Raw genomic sequence first — 19,602 nt, forward strand, 5'->3', positions numbered from 1 at the left:
AAATACCTCCGAAGGCTTTCGATCTTCATGTCTGGAGCAGGAGCTTCTCCTATGCTGGGATCTGGAATTCTGGGACCAAGTAGTTGACAGGCCTACAGAGATAAATATCCAAACAGGAACAATTAAACACTACACAGGTCACTGAGTGTTCACTGCATCTTGTTTTGTGTTGAACCCCAACTCATCCAGGCTCATCTCAGCGCCACCACATGTGATGGCCCAAGTCTTCTCGCACAGAATTCCTCCAACCCCATTACTTGTGTAAACACTCTTCTCCCCAAGCAGGCCCAACAAGCTCTGCGATCTGCTCGAGGCTCAGTGATGTGGTGTCGCAGGTACAGCACACACGAGCAGAGGACAGTAAGGACACCGTGCAAGCGGAGCCTTCATCCGTAAGCCTGCAATTCTTGTTTAAAAAAAAAAACCAAACCCACCGCCATCAAGTCGATTCCGACTCATAGCTGCCTTATAGGACAGAGGAGAACTGTTCCATCGTGTTTCCAAGGAAAAGCTGGTGGATTCAAACTGCCAACGTTTTGGTTAGCAGCCAAGCTCTTAACCACTGCACTACCAGGGCTCCAAATACAAACTGGAAACCGTTTTACTGACTTTTCATTAAGCTTTCTAAGTGCTAGGATCATTTTGCTAAATTCTAACCCACCCTCGACACATAACAGCAATTTGCATTCTCCAGGACAGGGAACCTCAGACCTATGGAGGAGGCCTTTTAAGTGCTATAGCCAACTAACCTTTTAAAGTGGCTACTCCACAAAAATAAAATAACTGAATAAATAATAAAAGTGGCTACTCCACATTCCTGGAAAAACGCCAACTGGCTCTTTTCCCTACCTTTCTTCCAAAGGTTTCTAATCCTCTGTGATCTGCCTCCTGCTCCCACCTACACACCCCCAGTCCGCTGAAACTGGATGCCTACCAGGTACCAAGGCCCCCCCTTACTGCCACCATGTAAGAGCTCTTCTCAGGCCTGCAACTGTGCGCACCAACAGCTCTGTCCTGCCTGAACCACTGGGCCTCAGAGGCAATTCTCTTTCCCGCCATCCCACTCTGCAGGCTCCTCCTCTTCCATGTGCCTCGTAAACTTTTGTTTCTCCTTAACTCTCTTCGCCCCAAATGCTCTCCCCAGGGAGCGCTCATCCATGCCCACGTCTAAGCTAGCAACCCAGAGGGATGGTCAGGTATACGTACAGTCCGCCACTAACCTCCCACCCAAGCTCCAGACCCAGTATTCACCTTCGCATTAGACATCAACCTTAGGGTGTTCCTTACGTCTGCACGCTCAGCATGATATAAACTGAGCTCGGCATTTCACCCAAAACCTGCTCTTCTCCTTGTATTCCTACTTTGTGAATATCACCACTATTTCTACCTGAAGTCTGAAATCTAAGCGTCACAATAGACTCCTCTCACTCGGAATATATCCAATCAACGATCGACTCCCCAAACCACTTGCCTCTGAGTCAATTCCAATTCATGGCGATCACACTTGTTAGAACTGTGCTCCACTGGGTTTTCGATGGCTGCTTTCTTTTTTCTATAGATTGCCAGGCCTTTCTTCTGAGCCAACTCTGGCTGGACTCGAACCACCAAGCGCTTAACCGTTTGTGCCACCCAGTGACTCCACTTCAACTCCCCAACACACACCTCACAATCCCGGCCCCTCTTCTGTCCATCCCTGCTGCTCCCTCCTGTTGACCCATTATGCGGACAACTGTAACAGCCTCCTCCATTTCTGGGTACCATACAGCTGCCAGAGGTCAGAAACCGCCCTTATAACCACCTGCGGTGTCTAAATGCATCACTTCCCAGAAGTTAACAAAACCCCCCAAAATAAAAGCCCAAGTTCTTAGGGACAGTCATTCTACCAGTAAAATCCCTCAAGACCTTGGGGACATTAAGATATAGACTCTGCACATAAGCTTATCATCAGATTTGCGATGGGCAAGGCTAAAGCGAGCTGCCAAGCTTCCCTCTGATGTGGACAATGACAGAGCTACCCTCGATCACCAGTTCTTACGCCCGTTCCTGGATCACTGACTGACTGCTCTTACGTCAGCCAGAATTAGATTTCCTACAGGTGGTCCCACTGCCAATACTATTGCCTCTTTTCAGTAAATATTTTAGAAAACCCTGCTAATAAAAAAATAACTATGCCTCTTTGGACTCTAAATGAACAAGAATGTTTCACTCCACAATGAATGAAATATTCCGGGCACACTGGGGTGAGCCCAGCTTGCAGAAGTTCTAACTCTGGTCAGTACCGGCAAAAGGGCAGGTCAGAAGCCAAATGAGGAACCTGGAGATGAAGGTGGCTGGGTGGCTCACGATGCCTAGAGAGGCCTCAGATCCTGGCGGCCACCTTCCAGCCCGTGCACAGCCTGAAAGAAGAGAAAGATGGGGAAGAGCACATGCAACATCTAGGTAGACTCCTAGAAGGTTCAGGGAGGAAAAAGAGGGCCAAGCAGAAAGGGATGACCAAGTACGTGGAATTACTAAGTGCTACAGATAAATGATAAAGAACAAAACCAGAAATTTAAAAAGAATCATTCCACTGCTATTCCACTGCAAACAAAGAGGGGAAAAAACTCTTCAGTCAAAGCAGAAACAACAGGTTTGTTCATTCTTGGTTTCTGTGACCCTTTCGCCTCTTCTTGGGGGTCTGTCAGGACCCCTCCCAGGTGGTTTCCAAGGCTCAGGAAGCTTGCAGCTTTGCTGGCATAGAACACAACCCAAGTAATTACAAATCATTTAGAAACTTGTCCTAGAACTGCTTTTAAATCTTGAAAAATGGCATCTGCACCACGTTTGCTTTTAAAAAGAGGGATGCCACAAATTTGGTATTTGGCAGTAATCAAGAGAAACTCTGGTCTATCCAGAACTAGGCTGTTCGTCTTCCTTTTAATTTACCTAGTGCTGATATAATTCAAAAGGAGGATGAGAAATAAAAATGAATCCTATTAAACTCACTTTGCAGAAAAGGAAAGACTGGAAAAGAAGCTAATTTGACATTATCGCTGACATCAGGCAAGTTCTTAGCAGCTTATTTATAAAAGCCCAAAACTGGAAACCACCCAAACATCTACTGAAAAGCTGAATTAACAAATTGTGATTACACCCATACAATGGAATACTATTCAGCAATAAAAAGGAATGAGCTACCGACAATATGAATAAATCTCAAAATAACTATGGTGATTGAAAGAAGCAAAAAAAAAAAAAAAAGAGTCCATACTGTATTATTCCATTTATATAAAACTCTAGAAAATACGAACTAATCGATAGTGACAGGAAGTAGATCAGTAGTTAACTGGACAGGTGGGGGAGGCATTACAAAGGGGCACTTTGGAGGTGATGGATATGTTTACCTTCTTGACTGTGATGAGTTCAGGTGCATAAACATGTCAAAGCACGTTACACTGTGCCCTTTAAGCATGAGCAGTCGCTATATGTCAATTATTCCTCAATAAAGCAGTTAAAATCATCACTGACTGGAAATAATTGACGATTTCCTATCAGCCTTTAACTGTTAAGGAAAAGGAAATGCTCAATTTCACTTCACACGGGTTTATATCAAACCTAGACGCTGCAGCTGAACCAGGTGAGAATCTGGAATGGGAGACCAAAAAATCAGAGGGAAGTTCAGAAGCAGGTATTCACTGCTCGTGATCTCTTCCTTTCGATGTACTTGCTCCTATCAGCAACAGTTACTATCTCAAAAGCCATTAGTACCAGACACGGAATGACTCCTTGGGATATGCAGTAGTCCTGAATCAGTGCTTTGCATACAGCAGAATCTCAATAAATATTGTTGCAAAAGAGGAGTGGACAAAAATGTCATGTCGTTTGTTGTTCAGCACCATCAGTCAGTCAGTCATGCTCAACGCGAACCATCACTATAACCCAAGAACTGCAGACCACAAGCACTGATAATATACTCCCGATTTGCCTATTAGAGGATACGCTTTTGAGATCAGGGAAATAAAGTAAAGGAAAATAAAGAAATGATACACTTACAGGTCTATTGGTAGGAACACTGCTTCCTCATTAGACTGGAACTACATCCACCTAAAATCCAGGCTTAAAGACTTAAAACCGTGTCGTGACATCACTACACCTGTAACCCTCCCTACAGACAGTGTTCTCCCCAAAAACCTCCCAGGTAGTCAAGAAGCTCTCAGATTATCAAAACAAAAATAAAGTGCATCCTTTTACAAGTTACCTTATAAAGGACTTTTTTGAAAGTATGCAGGGGGGATGGGGAAAAAAAAAAAATCAAACCAAGGGAAGGTATTAAAACACCAAAAGGATTAAAAACAGTGATTTATACTATAGCAAAACACCAGCCATTTGTTATGCTGAAAATTGTGTGCTAAGATCACACTGGGCTTTTGCTATATTTTGTTTTTGTTTTCAGAGTGCTAACATTTAACGATAAGCTAAATTAAGAATATTACAAGTAAAATTTTATCTTTTTGTTTTGTTTTGTTTTCAGAAGAGTGAGCTAGGAACTCTGAAAACGTGACAACATCTAAAATCACCTTATCACCCACACACAAGACTATTACCAAGTTTAAGTCCACTCTAGTGACAAATTAAAAAATTCTTAACACGTACACTGTTTTGGAGGGAGGACAATCTTATGTTAAACTATCTTACCTTAAACACTAAAAAAAAAAAAAACCTTTTTTTTTAAATAACTCCTACCTTCCTCATTAAAACAGAACCTTTTGGGGCAATCCCAGCATTATAAGCATTTTCGAGCAAACGGCCCCTGCCCAAAAACATATTCTGAATCCCACTTTATGGTCCTATTACAGACACCTAGAACACCTGCCTTCGAAATATTAAAAATAGCCATGCTGTCTTGCCCTAGTTCTAAATAAAGAAAAACCTCAAGAGTGAATCTAATATATATCCGTGTGTGGTTAAGCCTCTCAGACTGTACAGTGCATGAGAGGTTCAGAAATTAGAATGAACAGCGGTCTTGGTGTTCAAACAACCACAAATTCAAACTACGGAAGAGGCTCACAATGGCCAAATGGAGAATCTCCCTCTGTCTCAGACACTGCTTCTGGACACTGAATAATATGTAGGTGTTCTTGGGAGCATTAACTAGCTTAACAAAGTAAGACACTTAGGACCAGTAGGCCATGTCACAGCAGCCATGCACAGAGCTGCAGTCCGCACCTGGGCATTACTTAAAGGCTATGCTGTTCTGCACAAGTAAAACACTGCCATATACATGCCCTTCTGAAAGTAAGCAGAGTTAATCCAGTTATTGGCTACTTGCTTGATAAGTAATTAGTTTCCCTCCCTTCATCCCGATAACTGCACTATAAAAGACTACTCTAATACAGCTGCTGTTTTATCAGGGGCTGACCCTACACCTACCACTGCCCTTACATCTGCAGCAGAGTTGTTCCACGACCCAACTCACTCCCACCTTTCAAAAATGTTTAACAAAGGCATAATACATACAAAGAGCTGGGCCAAAAACATTTCAACATATTGAAACACAGTTGGGCCTTCAACCAACCGACACAAACGTTTCATAGTCACCCACCACTCTTGCTGAGGTCCAAGTCCAAGAGACACAGAAGAGAAGACTAATCTATGGACTAGTTCATTTTGTGCTGGTTGCTCCTGAGCCCCAGAAGATGCCCTGCCTGCCTACGTCAAAGCAAAGCCACAGCCAGGTGTAATAACAGGCAGACCCATCTCTGTGCATCTTTGAGGAGATATGGGTACAATATACATTCTGCAGTGTTTGAACCAAAATTCCCATAGTTCATGAGCTTCTCCACAATCCCTTGGTGTCATGAGATGCAACTGATTGAAGAAAACAAAAACCAAACCCGTTCACATCTAGTGACCCTGCAGGACAGAGCAGAACTCCCCGCATAGGGTTTCCAAGGGACGGCTGGTAGGTCCGAACTGCCAACCTTTTGGTTAGCAACCATAGCTCGTAACCACTGTGCCACCAGGGCTCTGACTGAAGAAAAGGGGCAAATTAAAGGTACAGCCAAACATGAATAGAACCAGGGGCAGGGTTAACTTTTATGCAAAACAGATACCACTAAAGGCTTGCATGAAGAAAATAGATCACTGCAAGAAGGAAAGCAAGTTACCAAAAAATGTAAGGGGATCCAGTAAATGCAGTGAGACATAAAGGGGTCCAAAGCAGAACAAGTATTTCATCCACTAAAAATGTTGGTCTCTTTTCACTGTTTGCCTGTTAATAAAGCAAGAGAGAACCCAGAAAAACAAGCTGTTGTTGTCAGATGCCATCAAGTCAGCTCCCACTCATAGTGACACCATGTGCCACCGAATGAAAACACTGCCGGGTCCTGCACCACGTTTACAATCGTTGTTATGCTTGAGCCCATTGTTGCAGCCACTGTGTCAATCCTCCTCACTGAGGGTCTTCTTCTTTTCCACTGACCCTGTACTTCACCAAGCATGATAGCCTTTTCCAGGGACTGATCCCTCATGACAACATGTCCAAAGTATGTAAGACACAGTCTCGCCATCCTTGCTTCCCAGAAGCATTCTGGTTGTCCTTCTTCCAAGACAGATTTGTTTGTTCTTTTGGCAGTCCATGGTATATTCAATATTCTTCGCCAGCACCACAATTCTAAGGCGTCAATTCTTCTGCAGTCTTCCTTATTCATTGTCCAGCTTTCGCACACATGTGATACGACTGAAAATACCATGGCTTGGGTCAGGTGCACTTTAGTCTTCAAGGCGACATCTTTGCTTTTCAACACTTGACGAGGTCCCTTGCAGCAGATTTGCCAAGAACAAGAGTCCTCACATAATCCCCAAACTTCTGGTTTACCACTCGCTGACCTACGTCAATTATACTAAGCTGCGAAATTAACAAGTTTGAATTTCACTCCACGCCCTTCTCTGCCTTCACAGGTGATGGCGCAGAGCACAGCTCTGATAGCTGAGGAAGACAGCAGTGGTCCTGGGCCCAGCACAGGTGTGGAAATGAGGTGCCCAGAAAGGACCGAACACAGCGCTGGTCTCCAGCCCCTCCAGCCACACCCAAGACCTTCTCTCCATAGGGAGGTCAACAGAGCCCTGAAATTTAGGAAAGCAGGCAGGAAAAGGGAAGCCCTGCTTCACACCTTTACCATTCCTTGTAGAAAAGTAAAGGAGCCAATTTTCCTCTCAGTCTTCAAAAGGCACCACATTTAAAAAAACGCAAATCAAACAAAATCACCCTTTACAGTGAATTCCCTCTCCTTCTGTACTCTGCCCGAGCCAAAACCCCCAAGTTTTGAATATACTTGCCAGTTGAACAGTATTCATTAAGTACTACTTAATTCTTGTCTTATTTTTATAGGCAAAAAATATAAGAACACTGACCAGAGCTACTAATTGGCCTCAGATTACCAATAATATATAATTCCTGCCAAAAGCGAGGGCACTTGATGCTTTAATTAGCCTCTGCAGCTTTACTGAAGATAAAATGCAACTTCCTTTAGGTTTTGCAAATACTGAATGGTAGGTCCCCTTTCTACATTCCCTTGGGCTGGGATGCAGGAAATTAAGGGCCTGTTTCCCTGAGCCACACCCTGGCATAGTATATAACTTCAGAGACTGGCTGGGCCACCCAGTCCCAGGAGCACGGCAATTACAGAATGCAGCCTGCAAACACCCTCAACGCTACACCATCTAACTGCAGGGCCAGCCCTTAGGGCACCTGGAGAGAGGCTTCAACCATTATGACTGCAGCTTGATGAGGGCTTGCACCTGGCACAGAAAATGTTCGTCCTGTCCGCTACTGTAAATACCACAGTGGTATTCCCCTGGACCACGCCAGAAAACAAAGCAAAGGGCTCCAGACCCAGAGGCCAGCCGGGCCGTGCTGTGGCCCCATGCTGACGTCTGTAGCTGTCTCTCCTCCACTTGGAGGTGCTCTGCGTTGGGCTGGGAGCCACTGCCAAAACTCTGTCAGGCTATGGGGTGGAGAGGCTGGAGAGTGGCCACTGCACACACCCAGTCCTTCTTGCAAGCAAGGCTTTTTGAGTGCCCAGAACTGGCATGAGGGAGGACGGGGTGTGGCAAGCTTCCTGAGGTAGGGTTCACTTCTGTGGAAATGACTGCAGGGGCAGAAGACGCCCCCCACTCCCAGACACCTCGGGCCTATACAAAAGGACTAGCTCCAACTCAAAAAGAAGGCTGGTGGGAGAGGCCTGGGCTGCAAATCAGCTGCTCTCACGCAGGGTGGAAGGGGGCGTGCTCTGTGGCGTGGACATGTACATATTTTTTTAAGGCCTGGAATTCCAGGGGCTCTTAAGTGAGGGCTGTTTGTTTACCACTTCCGTCACCCACCATAATTACCAAATCATTAAGCCTAGGCTGAGGGAGCACAGCCATAACATCAACACATGCTTTACACTAAACCAGCTTTATGCCCAAGGGCAGCCCGCCATTTAGAGGAGCTATCACTCTTCTTCCTACCACCATCATCGCAATTCCACGTCTAGATGAGGGCTACAACGAAGTCAGCTTCACGGCCTAAGTTAGCTCTCCGGTATCCAAAAAATACTTAACCCCCTCCCCCGGTTTCCTCAGGAGATGGGCACAGACAGGAACACATCAGAAGGAAGAAAATGGTCCCTCAGAGAGATGATGGCAGATGAGGTGACTCTGACGGACACACTTTCGGTGTTGGCGCTGTGGTTGAGAGCTCGTGAGCTAAGCGAAAGGTCAGCAGTTTGAATCCACCTGCTGCTCCCTGAAAACCTTAGGGGGCAGTCCTACTCCATTCTATAGGGTCACTGAGTCAGAATCAACTCAACAGCAATGGGTTTTTTTTTTTGGGTGCTCTCATCCTTTCTCCTCTATAGCCAGAGTTCTGGATGAAAATATGTTTTTGGATGAAGCACTTGATATTCTGGGGCCTCTCGAACTACCAGAGCCCCTGAACAGCTAAGAGGGACTAGACTGGCCAGGGTCCGGAGCTGTGCTGTCCAATACAGTAGCCACCAGCCACACGTGGCAAATTAATGAAATTTTAGTAAAATTAAAAATTCATTTCCTCAGTTACACTAGCAGATACAGAACATTTCCATCCTATTGCACACTGCAGGTCCAGAAAGGCGGCTCTAGGTATGACAGAGAAGACTGCAAGAGAACCTCTTCCATCCAAGCTCTCCAAAGGGGAAGACGAGGCCGGGATGAGAGCATAAACCTGTTGCTCAATGCCAAAAATATATATTAAAATGATAGATCTTGTAGCCTTTTATTGGACGCCTTAGTATGCGGAGGTAATTCAGGAAACCTTCTGATTAACTCTGAACCTAAAAAACCTTTTTTTTTTTTTTTTCCTCAAATTGCTCCAGGACAAAGCTCTGTACTCAAGCAAGTGGTAAGCATTTGTTGAGTACTTATGGCTTGCCAGGACACTCTGATAGGCACCTGGGCGGGGGGGGGGGGGGGGGGGGCAAAGGAGAAATACTAAAGCATGTTTTTGCCTCAAAAAGTAAAATGCCTAAAGCTGTAGACATTAGAGAAAGCAGTTAGTAAGGGCTGTAAAACAGCAGGTGACACAGAAGCTCAGAAGAAGGTGCCCCTGAGGGCTGCGGTGAGCGGTGTGCACAGCCTGCCCCGGCACAGAGCCTCACTGCCTCTCCCCGAAATAAGTGGACAACTTCTTCCCTCTGTGCCCCCTACTTCCATGTATCTCCCCTTCCCTCAGCTCACCCCCTCCATCAGCGGCTCCTGCTGCCTGACCAAAACATCTCAAACCCTTACCTCCTCCATCCCCAGCCCTCACTGCCATCTTGGCACATACCCCCAAAACCTGACTCCCTTCCCCTGAACATGAATTTGATTTCTCACTGTTCCAACACCTGTATCTGAAGCAGTTACCAAAATGCCACGTTTGAGTTCTTCAGTTTGTCATGTTTCTGGTCCCCTCCTATGCTTCCCGTGGCTGTCTGTGTGACCTGCCCATAGCAGCCAAAACCCTGCTTTCTAGTATGCAGCTTTCCACCTGCTCAACACCAAAAACAACGCTGTTAACCTACAAACCATTCAACCTTCAGGACCAGCTCAACTGTCATCCCCTCTACAGTCTCCTTGTCCCTCCTCTCCTCTGCATCTGTACCTATGTATATACATTTCCACAGCACTTCAAGAGACATCTCTGCTACGGCCCTGATGCCTCCCCCTTCACGCCAAGTTCCTGGAAAGCGGCAGGTTCCTCTCCCATCACACAGTACAGTAAGCATTCATTCAAGGCTTCCTGAGTTTGATTTGTAACACAAAACATAAGCTAAGGGGCAGGAACTCAAGCACCGTGCTAGGTACAAAATCCCCTTCTGTTATCCGAGGGAAGGGTCTCTCTGAGTAGTCTGTGAGCTTCTCAATACACAGACGCTGTGACATTTATTTTGACTGCTTGGAAGCCAACGAACTTTTCTGGTTCTCAGCTGCACTGTGAAAATTTGAGGTTGCCAAAGAGCTGAGAGGCAGACAGTAGTAATATTGAATACAGTCATGTTAAAAATCAAGTGAAGTGCACTGACTCGTGACCTATTAAAAACCTGTACTTAGTATTTTCACATCACACTAGGCAGCCCTCTCCCCCCACCTCCATGTATCAAGTTGAACTAGTTAATAATTAACTGGCTTTGATTAAGTTTCCTTTTCATAAAGAGCAACCGTGAAGTGCCATAATGATATTTAGGAAAAACAGGCACTCCCATGACTCTTGGAGCCAGGCTGTCCATCCCTGGGTAACAAACACGAACCCTCAGGAATGCTCGCCTGCAGTCCACCTTCCCCGGAAAGATCTGGTTACAGACCTGCAGGCTCACACTCAGATGTGTTTCTCCCAGCCTTGGCTTTCTCTGACCTGCCTCATACACAGAGGGCCTTGGCTATTTAAAGCATTACATTAAAAAATCATGTTTTTACACTGACCCAAACCCTTGTTTGGCTCCAAGCACAACAAAGCAGGACTTACTGCCATTGTCGTCAGAATCCTCACTGCTGCTGGGAAGGCGACCTCGTTTCATGATCTCCCCGGGAAACAGCAGGCAGCCTGCAAAGCAATGAGACAGCACTTAACCCAAGATGATAATACACAATCATCAAGTTGTGCTTCAGATGGCAGCCCAGGATTTACAGCACACAAAAGCAAACAAACAGCTTTAAGTAGCATTTGAATTGTACACAGGAAAAAAACCATCGATACATAATTAGGTGCAATCATTAACAGGGCAGGTTAAAAACACGGGGGGAGGGGGAAGGCGGTCACGTATCACCAGGTCTTCCGAAACGTGCCAGGCTTCTCTCTATATTCCTGACATTATTGCCACTACAAGTAATCTAGGAAGGAGTCTGTTAGCTGACTGGCGCGATGAACACCATGCTTCCTCACTACAGACAGATTCCCATCTTACAGGCTTGGTGGGGCGGGGGGAGATGGGCGCTGTGCCCGAAGGTGTGAACAGTTACTCTGCTCTGGGCATAATTCCACTTCTCAGGCAAATTTTGCTAAAATACTCCTAAAAGCCAAATAATCTAGAGTTCTAGGAACAAAAAGGTAACACAAACGTCTCCTCTAGCCATCTCCATCCCCACTCCCCCCATCTATCCACAGCTGGAACCCCAAAATCCTGTAACAGGAAGGGACCACAGACACCATACAGGGCTGATCCAGACCTCCCTTTTACCCATTAGGAAACTGAAGCCAAAAAAAGGTTATGCAGCAACTTGATCAAGGTCACATTGTGGGCAGGGAGCTTCTAATTCCACACCTAATGCTGTTTCCACTACTTTTGCCCTAACTCCTTTCAGGACAGGTACAACCAGGTGTGGCCAAACTAAGAAGTCAGTATGCAAAGATCCCAGCCCACCCTGCCAACTCCTTCCAGGTAGTTGATGGTCACGGGCCTCCACACCTGAGTAACTGAATGCCTGCATTTAGGAAAAAGGGCAATGGACATGGGCACTGATTGAATAGCCAGTCACCAAACTTAAAATGATCTCGTGGTTCTATTCACACAGGGCAGCTCTCTAAACAAATCGAAAAGGCTTTCCCAAAAGTACTGATCACCTTGATACCTTTCAGAGACCTGATCTCAGTGCCAGAACAATGACTCTCAATAAAGGAGGGGTGCTTTTTCAAATCAGAAAAACTATGGAAGCCTGTCAGCATCCACCCTCCCTCAGAAAAGCACACCCACTCTCTCTCCTCATTGAGAATCACAGCATGAATGACTGGCACCTCCACTGGGAGGGTGGCACACGGGAACAGAGTGGAGAAAAATGTAGAGAACCTCCGTGCTAGAACAAGACAGGGATCTTTTACAAAATCAATGTTCCACTCTACATGTCCTGTAAAAGAGCAATCAAAAGAAAAAGAAAGTGCACTGTACATTGCAGTCTGTTCCCACTTCCTAAACAGACCCGTAGGATTCATTCTAATGCCTGGATCCCTAGTCTGTAAGTGCAGCCACCACCCGTCTGTCAGTGGAGCTTCCAGATTAAGACAGAGCTAGGAAGAAAGGCCTGGTGATTTACTTCCAAAAATCAACCAGTGAAAACGCCATGGATTGTATCAGTCTGATCCAGTTGTGCATGGGGTCGCCGTAAGTCCAAGCCGACTCGAGCGCGGCAAACAACGAAGTCTAAAATCCTATGATTCCAATATTTTATATTTCAGAAACTCACCCAGTTAAAAAAGTTGGTGAGTTCTGGTTTTCCAACTCATTCTTCAAAATCCATTTTAAAAAATTTACCAAGAGGAAGCCTGGCCATGAGTCCTGATCTGAGTTAGGAGTTATCTTAAGGAAACACACATGGTAGGCTGGGGTTTTGTACTGTGGGTGGGATCCCTGTCCTACAGCCCAACCCTCCCCTTTTCAGGGAGGGCCCAGCAATCCATCACTTGGCCTGGGCAAGCCCTCTCCAGCCAAAAGCCTCCATGGCTGACAAACACCTGTGGTCACTCCCGGCCTGAAATTGAAATGACTGTCTTCCCTGCCCTGTCACCCTGTGGAAAACACCCACTGACAGCTAAACTCTCCTCAACTTTCTAGAGAGGGCATCCTGCTTCCCTTTGGACCCATCAGGAAGTACAAGGAGAAAATGGAAAGCCAAAAGGTCATTCACTCCTAATATCAACTTCAGCGTCCCAAGAGTATGCTACCAAAGGACTTTAATATTAGAATGTGCCACCAAAAGAGGGATTCCTTAAAAGTAAGGGTGTGATGCAACATAACAAGAAAGGAGTTTGCCACCTCACAAGCGGGTGTGAGAGCTACATGGAATAAGAGGCTGAGGAAACCAGTAAAACACTTCCCAGCTAGAAACAAGGAAACAAATGCTTATTACCTCTTCTTTGATTCAGGTAACTTAAATTTACCTAAACAGAATAGCTTGAAGAACTTAGAATCTCTTTGAATCAAAATGCCTTCCTCCCAGCTCTCAAACACAAGGCCCAGAGAAAACACTTCAACAAGTCACTAAATGAAAAAAATGCAAGCATCGGCCAAAATAGAACGATGCTCCTAAACACGTACACTCTCAAGCAAAATTATGCAAGTAAAAGAGCAAAAATAGTATTTTCCTCCTAATGAATTCCATTCTCATCCACCCTGAAAGATCTTGAGTAATGAAGGTTAAGAATTCTGTACTGTACTCCAGAGAAGCTGGCACAGTAATGGGGGTCAGTACACAGCAGAACTTTCTCCTCTGTGTAATGTACTTAAACCCTGGCATCAAGCTGATTTACCTCACCCAGGGTTACTTACGGTATCAGGAAATCAAAGTTCATGTAACTAACTTTAAAATATACAATACAGTGGTTGCATGCTGCAAACACTTTTCCACTAAAAGCCAGTGAGAAAGCAGAGGCCCTTCTGCATAAATAACAATTATCAATAATAACTAAAAGGGGTTAAATACCGAATATATTAGGAGGTGCTAGAAAAAAATACTATCCCTGACCAAGGAAATTCTGGTTTAGTCGGGGAGACAGACAAATTCAGGGGTAGAACGCTTGGTTCCACACAGGAGACCCAGGTTCGATTCCCAGCCAACGCACCCCATACACAGCCATCGCTCATCTCTCGGTGGAGTCGGAAGTAGCTCAACGGCAATGGGTTATGATGCTGAACAGGTTTCAGCAGAGCTTCCAGACTAAGGTGGACTAGGAAAAAAGGCCCAGTGGAAACCCTATAGATCATGGTGATTTGATCTGAAACTGATGATGGGGATGGCACAGAACCAGGCAGGGTTTTGCACGGAGTCACCATGAGTATGAGTCGGGGGCTAACTTGACAGCAGCAAATACAACACTGCTTGACAGTGGTAAGCACAAGGTTCTCTGAGAACACAGAGGTTGATGGGATCGGGAGGGGTTCTGAAATGAGTCCTGAAGAACAAAGGAAGGGCAGCCAGAAGGAGGAGCACGTTATTTCTGACAAAGTACTATAATACATAATGACATACATATTAACTAGTATGCTACTCCAGGCATCATCTTCATACTCAGAATCTTACTATTTGCCCAATTCTTTATTAATAGATGTCTTTTCTTACCCTATATCCAATTGGCAATGCTTGTCAGTTCCTAACATTTGACTCTTTCAAGTTCCTCTAACACTCCACAGGTTCAGTCCTCAACCACCTACACCCAGATCGGTTTAAGCAGCCTTCTGTTCTCCCAGGCTAAAACCTCTCTTCAATTTCCAATTACTACAACAAACTAGGAAACCCTGGTGGTGTAGTGGTTAAGTGCTATGGCTGCTAACCAAAGAGTCGGCAGTTTGAATCCACCACGCGCTCCTTGGCAACCCTATTGGGGGCAGTTCTACTCTGTCCTACAGGGTCGCTATGAGTCGGAATCGACTCCGCGCCACTGGGTTTGGGTTTTTTTTTTTTTTTTTCGCTTATAAAAACTAATCATCTCTAAGGGGTCATCAGAGCTTGAAGCCTACCCCATGGCACTTACAACATGAATAACAACGAGGTGAGCTACTCTCTGTGAAATTTCTCCCTGTTCAACACTGCAAAGGGGTCTAAGTCTTAAACTGTCTAGCCAGAAACTTAGAGGTTTTCTACCATCTGGCCCCTCCCAAGTCTACAAAACCCTCTGTCCTAGCCTGCCCTCAACACTAGCCTGCCTTAGCTGGGCCAGGCCTCCTCCCTACAGGTCCCTTAAAAGCACCCCCTTCTCTTTCAGCTCTCAGCCTGGGCTAATGATGCTCTTATTGTTTAAAGGCACTAAATATCTCCCACCATTCCAACCCCAATCACTTACATTCTGTACCACTCATTTTTACCTTTTTAAAATTTTACATCTTGCTTTTAAATGTGCTATTTACTTTTAATAGTCAATCAGCTCCTGCCTGGCATCATTACTTAAATGTCCCACATGTGTGTGTGTCTCTAAAGGGTTATATGTTTCTGAAGAAGAAAGATTCCCTCAAGTTAAAAATGAAACAAAGACATCACAGACAGGGCCCAGCTGGTGGTCAAAAACAGGGCTTCACAGGGCAGCTACCACACAACCCTAGAACTCTGGACCCAGTCCTTAACATTGCTTATCCTAATATTCTGTCTAGGTTTCAATGAAATTGACTCAAAGTGATCCAATTTTCAGGGGTCTGGAGTTAACGCACTTGGCTCCTAACTGAAAGGTTGGTGGTTCGAGTCCACTGAGAGGCAACTTGGAATAAAGGCCTCGAGACCTCCCAAAAATTCACCCACTGACAACCCTATGGAGCAGAATTCTACTCTGACACACGTGGGGTCGCCAAGGATTGGAATCAACTTGATGACAATCAGTTGGTCTGATTTTGGAGTATACACTGACCATGAGAAACACAGCAGCTAGGCAGACAAAAATACTAATCAGTGGACATCTGGGACTGCCCAAAACAAGGAAGACTACTTAGGACCCAGATTATAATCAGAATATTGTCTGGAAAATACCAAATAAGAGGAGATAGTTGGCCAAAGACCTTGGATGGATCAGTCAAGTAACAATCCTCTAGTGCCTCCGTCTCTGCTGTAGGGAGGTGCCAATATTAACTGGGTGGTTGCTCAGGGCACCAGCTCCTCAGGTAATACCAACATATTCTTACCCTCTACCCCAAATCTCCAGGTGGAGCAATGGTTAAGAGCTTGGCTGGTAACCAGAAGGCTGGTGGTTCTAACTCACCATCCTCCGTGGGAGAAAAGACTTGGCAATCTGCTCCCATAAAGATTTACAGCTTAGGAAATCCTATGGGGCAGTTCTACTCTGCCCTATAGGGTCACTATGAGTTGGAATCAACTCACTGGCACATACCACCACCACCCACCCCCTATTTATATTACCTGCAGATCGCTTTCCTTTAGTCTCTCTCACACAGATGAAAATGTAGTGGACTGGTTTACATATTAATTCAGTTAAAATTTTATCCAGTTAGATGCCGTAAACAAGTTATGGAATGCCTGCTCTCCAGGAGCTTCTGGTCTACCTGGGGAGAGACAGTGCTAAGCAAATAACTAGACAAGTAGCTTCAGTGTGGTAGGTGCTATGAAGGCTACAGGCTTACTCTTCCTGGATTATGACGGAACGCGGGATGGAACATGAGGCAGCAAGGTACCTCAATGCCTTGAAATTTAAGTTTCCTCAGGCTGAAAATGGGAAAAATCAGCATGCAATAAATTAAGAGCAGCCATTAGCTGAAGGAAGCCATTGCTAAGGTGGCACAGGAATTTGAGAGCGAACAAGTTCAGTGACCTGGGTGTAGTCTCAGGGAGGCATGACTGGTATGTGATTCTAACTAAGAAAGAATGAAAAATGACCTCAGGGATGAGGGGAGAAGGGCTTTTACGAAAGAATCAAGATGATTAAGAATTTGAGGATGTTTGTTCACTGCTATTCCAGGGAAAGAGAGGCTGATTTGAGGAAAACAAACCGTCCAGTTAGTAGAATTACTCTCATGGTGAACAGGAACCATTTATCAGGCCATAAACTCTACACCTATAATAAGGATTACACCCTAGTGATTTTAATTATCTTATGGCTCATATGCAGAAAGGCTGGTTTCTTCCTCAAAGTGTCAGTTTAATCTGCTATGTTTTCACTCAAGTTTTAGAAGGTACCCAACTACAGACCTCTACATACCTCTTCTCTATGTATCATCTAATGCAGTGTTATGCATTAAATAAAAACCTACTGGGTGAATAACTGAACCCCCGTATATACTTGATTTTTATAAACCATATCTTATGCTCACTCAGCTTAACAGAACTTGAGATGCTTCCACTTTTATATCTAATTGACCTCTATTACATTTGCTTTAAATTTCTTGGTCTCCTTCCCCTCTTGTCAAATAGTTAATAATCTAAAACTTAAATGTACTATATTACTTTCAGAAACCATGTAGACTAACATAAAGCTAAAAAGTATTTTATAATGTACTAAGCCTTTTTGTTCCATTCAGTTGGAATATTATTTTTTAAACACTATGTAACTGATCATTTGATTCCTCCAAGTACTGACTGCAGAACTCCAAAACAAAAGATACATTCCATTTTCCTAATAGGTCACTTTCTTGTCTTCCATGGAGTGTACAGTTCTCCAAGTACCCAAGTGTAATAATGATCTACACCTCAGGGAGTTTTCTGTTCCTAAAGATTGTCAAGGAAACTCAAGTGGGTTTCTTAGCTCAGTTTTTAAAGCAAATGTTAATCACCTAGAAATGAAGTTTTCAAACTGGCAACGTTACTGAATTCATATGCTTACAGAGATAGGTCTAAAAATACTTGTGTGACTATAACTAAAAACCAGATTTTTCCTCAATTTAACCAAAGGATTATATCTAGTCCAAAAATGGCACAGATTTAACTGACAAATAGCTTGAATTTAAGTGTTGAAGTTTTAACCTTGTCTAAATATTTCAACTGGGGGAAAAAAATGGGGACTTTTTAAGAATGTGTTCTTTACAATGTAATCCATCAGAATATGTTTAATGAAAATGCTGCCCAAGAGGTCAAAAGTGAAAATATTCAGCTGAAGATTTTATATTAATAAACCACAAAAATAAAAAATGTTTTAAGAACTCCCCCAGATAACCACAGCTATATTTACTCCTATGAACATAATAAAGCCCATGTGCTACAACACATGTTATCAATTCTTTTAAAATTATTTTTAACTCAGATTTTAAAAGTCAAAAAAGGCATTTTTCAAGATTTCAAGAAACTTATAAAATTGAGTGGTTCTGAATGAATCATAAATAGCTCCCATTTGCCAATTTCTAAATAATCTAATCACTGCTTATGAGCCCTAAAACAATCTATTAAGCCCCTTCCAAGCCTCTGTAATTGCTGACTCAATTACAGTCAGCAAATGAGGAAGAGCAGCTATGACAACATTCCAGTCACTTGGATTTGGATTTTTTTTTTCTTTCCCTTGACATGGGAGTAAATGAAGTCACACCCAAACAATGAAGGCAGTCACAATGGCCTTCAATCTTGAGCTTTTATTCCTATTTCCATCTACTCAGAATTCCTTTGTTAGCTCTACATGTTCAGATATGGAAAGATGTCCAAGACATAGTAAGAGGGAGGGGAAAACAAGCAAACTACAGAAGGAAAAACGAGTTAGAGGAGAGAGAATACATACACCAATTGCTTATATAGTCCTGGAAAAGCATCCAAAAAACCTAATGTGGCTATCTCTGGGGAATGGAGCCAAAGTGTTTCAGATAGAATGGGATGGGAACTTTTAACTCCCTTTATGATCTTATACATATATATACTTTTACCATGATCCAGCACTACTAAAGACTTAAAATCCAAAACCTTTCTTCCCTGCTCTTCACCATATACAGCAGCCCCCTTGGGCACCATTTCTTTCCACCAGCCTTACATAAGCAACCACCAGTAGAGATGGTGTAAATAAAGGCATGTCTGGCTTTAAAAGAACACCTGACCAAAAGGTTCAGGAGGAAAATTTGGAAAACAATGGGATAATGCCATAAAATGCTATTATCCCCCAAACCTCTTGATTAGGTCATTACAAACTTAAAAGCAAAAATTTTTCAAAAGATATGAGTAGCCTATGCCAGTAGGAGATCACCAAAAATGTATACAATAACATAAATATCTAATCCAGACAGGAAAACTAGGATTTAAACTATCTTTAAAGAAAAAAAAAACTAAATTTCTCACTGTGATGGTTAATGTCATGTGTCTAGGCCAAGTGCTCCTCCACAATGGAATCATGTTCCATTTTGTGATCTAATGTGAGCAGCCAATTAGTTGAAAAAGGAGTTTTTTGGGGGGGTGTGGCCAGCCTTCAGTATATAAATAGATGTCTTGCAAAGCTCACTCTCTGGACCCTGCGCTCTTCTCATCCACTGACCTCCGGTTCTTGGGATAGTTCTTGGGACAAGCCTGCGGAAATCTCCAGCCTGTCGCCCGACCTGCAGCTCTTGGATTTGCCAGCCCCTACAATCCCACAAGACAGGTGAGGTCTCCAGCCTCCAACCAGACTCACAGATTTGGGACTCACCAAACCCAACAATTGCATAAGCCATTTCAGTGAAGTAGATTTCT

At 44.1% G+C, this 19,602-nt stretch overlaps 1 protein-coding gene across 6 annotated transcripts in view; it reads right to left on the bottom strand.

Annotated features, from left to right (window-relative positions):
- The window catches only part of JADE1 (jade family PHD finger 1), a 63,547-nt gene that overhangs the window by 32,199 nt on the left and 11,746 nt on the right, over positions 1–19,602 (bottom strand). For all 6 annotated transcript variants that reach the window (XM_064285322.1, XM_010590549.3, XM_064285320.1 and 3 more), the window contains exons 2-3: positions 11,003–11,080; positions 7–92 (exon numbers count right to left, since the gene is read on the bottom strand). In XM_064285322.1, the coding sequence (XP_064141392.1) occupies positions 7–92; positions 11,003–11,054 (138 nt within the window). In that variant the 5' untranslated portion in view covers positions 11,055–11,080. The remainder of the gene's footprint in view (positions 1–6; positions 93–11,002; positions 11,081–19,602) is intronic.

The sequence above is a fragment of the Loxodonta africana genome, chromosome 5 (genome assembly GCF_030014295.1).
Source record: "Loxodonta africana isolate mLoxAfr1 chromosome 5, mLoxAfr1.hap2, whole genome shotgun sequence".
NCBI classification, from domain to species: Eukaryota; Metazoa; Chordata; class Mammalia; order Proboscidea; family Elephantidae; genus Loxodonta; species Loxodonta africana.